At 46.1% G+C, this 6628-nt stretch overlaps 1 protein-coding gene across 2 annotated transcripts; it reads right to left on the bottom strand.

Annotated features, from left to right (window-relative positions):
- Positions 1-1589: 1589 nt before the first annotated feature.
- LOC147973522 (uncharacterized) lies at positions 1590-3142 on the bottom strand. Of its 2 annotated transcripts, XM_087522097.1 has the most exons (2): positions 2078-3142; positions 1590-1968 (listed from the first exon to the last, which is right to left on the bottom strand). In XM_087522097.1, the coding sequence occupies exons 1-2, from the start codon at positions 2999-3001 to the stop codon at positions 1960-1962; spliced, it is 933 nt and encodes a 310-aa protein (XP_087378223.1). In that variant the 5' UTR covers positions 3002-3142; the 3' UTR covers positions 1590-1959. The 2 variants fall into 2 exon arrangements, with proteins under 2 accessions (XP_087378223.1, XP_048532404.2); XM_048676447.2 differs by having other exon boundaries at positions 1590-3141.
- Between the last annotated feature and the right edge of the window lie 3486 nt (positions 3143-6628).

Here is a 6628-nt window from a genome sequence, read left to right as displayed (position 1 = left end):
CGCACCACTAAAAGCTCACAACGCTGCAGCTCGATAAACCACAAGCTCCCACCACTACTTAGATTATTCTAGCCCAAGCAAAAGAAATTCTGTAAGCAAATCGAAACCAAAAAACTTTGAACAGTGGAGCCTGACTGCAATACATGTCTGCAGTGTGCCCTGAAGCGACCTCACTCAGGCGGCGTGCATCTGCATCCAACATCTTCTCACGATAGAAAGAAGACAGCATCTAAATTCAGTAAACTGAAGACGGAGTTTGGGTGGATTAGACTAAAACACTATTTCCAGGTAAACATTCCCTGTTCAACAAGTAGTACAGCCTATGTGCATGCCATGTCTTCTCTAGTTGGCACAGAGAATGAATACACCCAATGACCACAGTAGCCAAGCTTTTAAGTCAAAAGGCTGCTGCTACCTGAAAGAACGATTGGAATCAGGAAAGCACCACAACCGAGTCTAATCAAAGAAGTATGCAGGGCATCTTCCGCTCTGTTGATGTTACTGATTAGCCCCTGAAGGCAAAGCATGTATAGAATGTCAGTACAGAGGAGGCAAGGATCATCAAGCCCTCCGGAATTCGACTGATATGCTGTACCATGCGTGTAATGGAATTAAACCCAATAAATAATGCTACATGGACCATTATCACCTCCTTTGCTTCCCAGGTCTTTTTGCTTGTGCTACCAGATGAACAGCAACTAGCTCATGTCACCTCTAATTATCTACTCAACCAAAACATGTGATTGCGTGCAAACAGGACTGACACAAATCAAAGAAAGAAGGGAAAATAACTCAAGTGTGTCAACCGCAACGGCAACTTGTTAACTCCAAGAGTCCAAGTTTAACCTGTATCTGTAGATATTGGCATAAAATGCATCCAATGGCTAGAACTTCAGTCCTAACAGTCCTCAAGATATATAATGCATCTAAAGTTCATTTAATATTGCAAAGGAAACAGCATGACCTATCTTTCTGTGCTTGAAAAAGCTCAAGTAATATAAGGCTTTCAAAAGGGGAGTTAACCAAAATTCTGAGTATCCGTGGAACAGCCAAGTATTTTTTGTAACAGAAACAGCTAGCGCCAATGGAAATGCTAGGTCGGGGCACTTCCCCTCTGCAAGCGGCAGCATATTCTTTAGCGCGGTGCGGGGCAGCTTCCTTATGAGGGCATATGAAATTTTTCGATGAAAACCTTCTGGGCCACCATGGAAACTGTATTGTAGCTCAGGTCGCACTTGAGCAATCCATTTCCTTGAGAAACTTCACACCATAGTATCAGGGCCTGAACTGGCCCTCTAGTTCTGACGAACTATGACAGATGTAAATGATGAGACTAATTCATTGTTGACCATGCTATAGTCCCAAATAGATTACCTTATCAAATTTGAAAATTTTCTCAGCGGAAGTAAAATCAGGTACAGGATTCAGGAACAAAGATATTCAACCTTAGAAGGATAATGGGAAAAAAAAATCAAAAGGCCTCTGGGTTCTGGTTTCACAAGGAAATTGGTCTACTCACATATTCACTTTCATTATCCTAAATGGAAGTTGGAAACACAAATATATTCATGGACTCTCGATTCCAGAGATTGTAGGCGATGCTTTCACGTCTACTTAACGACGAACATCATTACATCAACACCACAGGGTTCATGAATTAAACTATCAATTCATTAGGCATTAGCAACAAGCAAACCAGCATGTGGAATGCGTACTACAGCAAAAAATCAATCTCTATTTAGGAAAAAAACACACTAATGTGAATTACCAGTTTACTAGGAATGGTAAAAACTCTGTCATAGTCATACACAGTTACCAATTTCCACAGCACGTCCTTGCTTCATGTAATTCTGAAATTAGTTGGCACTAGCCCTTTGCAAGCATCAGCATAGTCTTCAGCTAAGCAGGGTGCAGCTTCCTTGTGAGGGCATATGTACTTCTCTATGAATAACTTCTCACTCAATGCGACTGCGGAATACAAGTCTCGATCAGGACCTAGCAATCCATTTGCCTTAAGAAACTTCACAACGTAGCACCGGGGCCTTAACCGGCCCTCCAGGCTGTACAAAAGCATTACCGGGCGATGAGCAATGTATGCCGGCTCCAACCCCAAATCAGAGATCAGGAACTCTGACTTTCTCTGCAGAAACTCCTTAGCCCTATTCAGCACCATTGGAGCCTTAGAAATAGCAATGCGCACCTCAGCATCCGACCACCTGAACGTTTTCTTCAAGTGCTCCAATTTGGCGGCGATTTTCTCTTCGCTGACAAATGTAACAGCATTCAGCGCATGCCTGAACATCCCAGATCTACGGGGTACACCCAGACCTTCGACGCACACTACCATCGCCCGGACACGCTCTGCGTTGCAGGTGAGGAGCCATGGCTGAGCATGGCACAGCTTGGCAATATCACAAGGACCAAGCCCAAACTCTCGCAGGACCGCGATGTTGGGCTTGATAACCCTCTCGACGTTGGACGAGAGAATGTAGGATTTGCGCTCGATAGCAGAGAGGAGATTCTCGTAGGACCCGAGGAGGCACAAGCAGTACTGCAGATTGGTGACCACGGATCTACAGCGGAAGTGATTGCCGGCAACCGAGACGAGGCGCGCGATGTCAGAACGCGAGAGACCGAGGCCGGTGAGCTCGACGACGTTGGGGGCCAGTATTGTCTCCACGCCGGCGCAGAGGAACTTGGGATCCCTGGCGACGAGGGCGGCCACGTCGGCGCCGGGGAGGCCGAGGCCGGCGAGGAAGGCGAGGACGGCGTCAGGCTTGGAGGGGGACTTGAGGTGGGAGAGCTTCGCGGACGCCTTGAGGGCCTGCGCTCGGGTGAGGCCGCAGGTGGAGACGAGGTAATCCTCGACGGCGAAGCTAGGGTTTGGGGAGACGACGGGCGCGGCGGCAGAGAGGAGGCGGTGGAGCTGGGAGATAGGAGAGGAGGAGGGGGACGAGAGGAGCTGGGAGAGGGCACGGGAACGGAGGCGGAGGCAGAGCATGGCGGCGCGACGGCGCGGTGGCGCCGGCGGCGAGGTAAAGGGGAACGCACGACGGCCGGTTTGGTGCGGGAATGAGGAGCCGGGCACAAGATTTCCGTGGGTGCTCTTGCTCTGGTTCGACCCCAAGTGAAGTGGGCCCCACACGTCAGTCTCATCTCATGCTCGCTGGCCCATACCATGTACAAGATCGGAATCGCGCCTTGGCGCGAGGGTGCCGATCTCAACGATGTGGCAAACAAGTAATGGTCAAGTTAGTAGAACACCAGGCTTTATTAGGATATAACATAATAAAGAAAAGAACAAACATTCGTGTAGTACAATATATCTTCATAGTCACCAGAATGATAGCACAACACATTTGAAAGATGTGTTCATATACGAGGCAACTAAAGAATGTAATGTTCATACACGGTAGATATCGAGCACAAAAGGATGGATAGATGTGACAAAGGGTACATGTTCACATGGTGCATCACAGGAGCTAGTGGCATCGAATGAAAGTCCACTCCCATGGTTCATGAATCCAAATAAAATAGGGACTTGTAATCTAAAAGCTCCTAGATCACAGTAATTTTTTGTCAATAAACAAAAGTAACCATCAGTTTCCGAAACCCCACTATATATTAGTAAACATATGGTTGTCACATAAAAGTCTTCATCCCAAAGAAATCAAAAACAATATTTATGGTTGCTTGTTACGACCATGCCAATAATACAACACATACATCAAGTAGTCCAACTCTGATAGGGAAATGACACACTATCTTCCCATAAAAGGTTACTAGCACAAATGTCGGTGCGTTGCAACGGAAGAAAACACTTGGTTCTATGAATCAAAATTGGGCAGGTCGAACATGGGCTAGACACGTGCTAGTGCTCGAAATCTTCTATCTAAAGCTTCCATGTCCAACAGCGTCGATGCTCACACAACTATAGGTTTGACTCTGTTGCTAGGCATGCTTTATTTTGGGCAAACGATTATGCATGTATCTGTTTTAACAACAACATGTAAGTAAAAGAAGCATAATCTACAATACCACATTCTCTAGAAAAACCAACTATGCATAAGAGCACAAGCTTTCTGCACAATAACACAATCTCCACAAAAAAACAGCCACGTCATTTATATATGTATAGACACAGAAAATAGTGAAGTGAAAATTCTTCACGGAGAATGCAAATTGATACTTTTGGATTTTTTGGATAAACAAATGATTATGATGGCACAACCAATATATGCACATAAGATGATTCTAGGTAAGGTAATTGTGTAGCCAAGCAATGAAACATGGCACGGAACTTATAAAAATCTCACATGAAAACTATTAAAATCAATCTGTATCTCTAGCAAAGCTTGCTTCCATCTCAATAATCTATCAAAAATCATAAGCACCAGGAAATAAATTGCCCAAGCCAAATAAAACAAAGTGAGAAATCCTTGTAGTACGTATAACAAGATAAAGACAGTTGCATACACATACGACCATTGATGTCAATGTTCTGCATTTACTAAATATGTACTCGGAGAATAAGTGGTAGAAAGTATATAAATAAAAATATGATAAAACTGCACATGATTCTTAAGTAGCTCTCTAGTAGGTGACTAAAAAAATGTGCTCTCTCTACAGGCATAGAAGCAAGAGTAGTTAAGTGCTAAAGCTTCGCGCTGCAGCTTCAACACAATACTAATAAATTTAGTCTAAGCTAGCTTTGTTGGTATATACTGTGAAAATGCAAAACTAAAGATTAGAAAGATTAGAAAATATGCCATCGATAGTGAGGCTTCGTATCATTATGTTGTTGGATCAATTGTTACCGTAGTTGAGATCTTGATCCATTTGTTGTTGCATTTAAATGCTTTAGCTAGAGAGTTTGTATGTTGTTTTATGATAATAAGTGTTGTATGAACTTTATGTATGAACTTGTATTAATTTGGTCTATTCGGTGCTGTGTAATGAAGATGAGCCGACAATGGATGTACGATGACTGATGCTCTCCCTAGTTCATTAATGGCGTGCATACTTTTCTGCTTGCGGCTGAGGCAAACAAGTGGGCGGATGGTTTTATATTTTGTCCATGTGCTGGCTGTAAGAATGATCGGAATTACTCTAAGTCAAAAACCATTCACTGGCACCTATTTGAGTCCGGTTTCATGCCCCACTATAGTGTTTGGACCAAGCACGGAGAAAGGGGGGTTACGATGGAAGACAATGAAGAAGAAAAGGACGACAACAACTATCCTGGCCATGGGTTCCCTAAATACGATGGTACAACAATGTGGGAAGAAGGTGAGCCGGCAATGCGGGAAGAAGCTGAAGAAGAGGCATCAGATGAGCCCGCTGATGATCTAGGTCGGGCCATTGCCGATGCAAAGTGTAACGCCCCGAGACCGATGTGCCAGGTGTCGTCCAGTTATTCGCTGTTGTTGCCTTGTCATTGCTTGCGTGTCATGCATTGCATATCATGTCATCATGTGCATTTCATTTGCATACATGTTCGTCTCATGCATCCGAGCTTTTTCCCCGTTGTCCGTTTTGCATTCCGGCGTTCCGTTCTCCTCCGGTGGTCATTTCTACCTTTCTTTCTTGTGTGGGGATTAAACATTTCCGGATTGGACCGTGACTTGCCAAGCGGCCTTGGTTTACTACCGGTAGACCGCCTGTCAAGTTTCGTACCATTTGGACTTTGTTTGATACTCCAACGGTTAACCGAGGGACCGAAAAGGCCTCGTGTGTGTTGCAGCCCAACACCCTTCCATTTTGGCCCAAAACCCACCTAACTCTGCTCCATCATCTCGGTCGTTCGATCACGATCGCGTGGCCGAAAACCGCACCTCATTTGGACTCTCCTAGCTCCCTCTACCTATAAAAGAGCACCCCCTCTCCGAAATTCGCGGTTCATTCTGTTGGGTTTCGTAGTAATTTCAAAAATTTTCCTACGCACACGCAAGATCATGTGATGCATAGCAACGAGGGGGAGAGTGTTGTCTACGTACCCAACGCAGACCGACTGCGGAAGCGATGACACGACGTAGAGGAAGTAGTCGTACGTCTTCACGATCCAACCGATCAAGCACCGAAACTACGGCACCTCCGAGTTCGAGCACACGTTCAGCTCGATGACGATCCCCGGACTCCGATCCAGCAAAGTGTCGAGGTAGAGTTTCGTCAGCACGACGGCGTGGTGACGATCTTGATGAACTACAGCAGCAGGGCTTCGCCTAAACTCCGCTACAGTATTATCGAGGTATATGGTGGCAGGGGGCACCGCACACGGCTAAGGAATAGATCACGTGGATCAACTTGTGTGTTCTAGGGTGCCTCTACCTCAGTATATAAAGGAGCCAAGGGGGGAGGGGGCGCCGGCCAGAGAGAGGGCGCAGGAGGAGTCCTACTCCTTCCGGGAGTAGGACTCCCCCCCAATCCTATTCCAACTAGGATTCCCAAGGGGGAAAGGGGGAGAAGGGTGGCCGGCCACCTCTCCTAGTCCTAATAGGACTAGGGGAGGGGGGAGGTGCGCAGCCCCCTTGGGCTGCCCCTTTCTCCTTTCCACTAAGGCCCATGAAGGCCCATATGGCTCCCGGGGGGTTCCGGTAACCTCCCGGTAACCCGGTAAAATCCCAATTTC

The sequence above is a fragment of the Triticum urartu genome, chromosome 5A (assembly GCF_056163025.1).
Source record: "Triticum urartu cultivar PI428250 chromosome 5A, HENAU_Tu73, whole genome shotgun sequence".
Taxonomy (NCBI): Eukaryota; Viridiplantae; Streptophyta; class Magnoliopsida; order Poales; family Poaceae; genus Triticum; species Triticum urartu.
This window is presented reverse-complemented; position numbering and strand designations above follow the sequence as displayed.

Bases quoted from the DNA above. Each gene is read 5' to 3' on its own strand.
- LOC147973522 (XM_048676447.2), bottom strand. From the start codon at position 3,001: ATGCTCTGCCTCCGCCTCCGTTCCCGTGCCCTCTCCCAGCTCCTCTCG.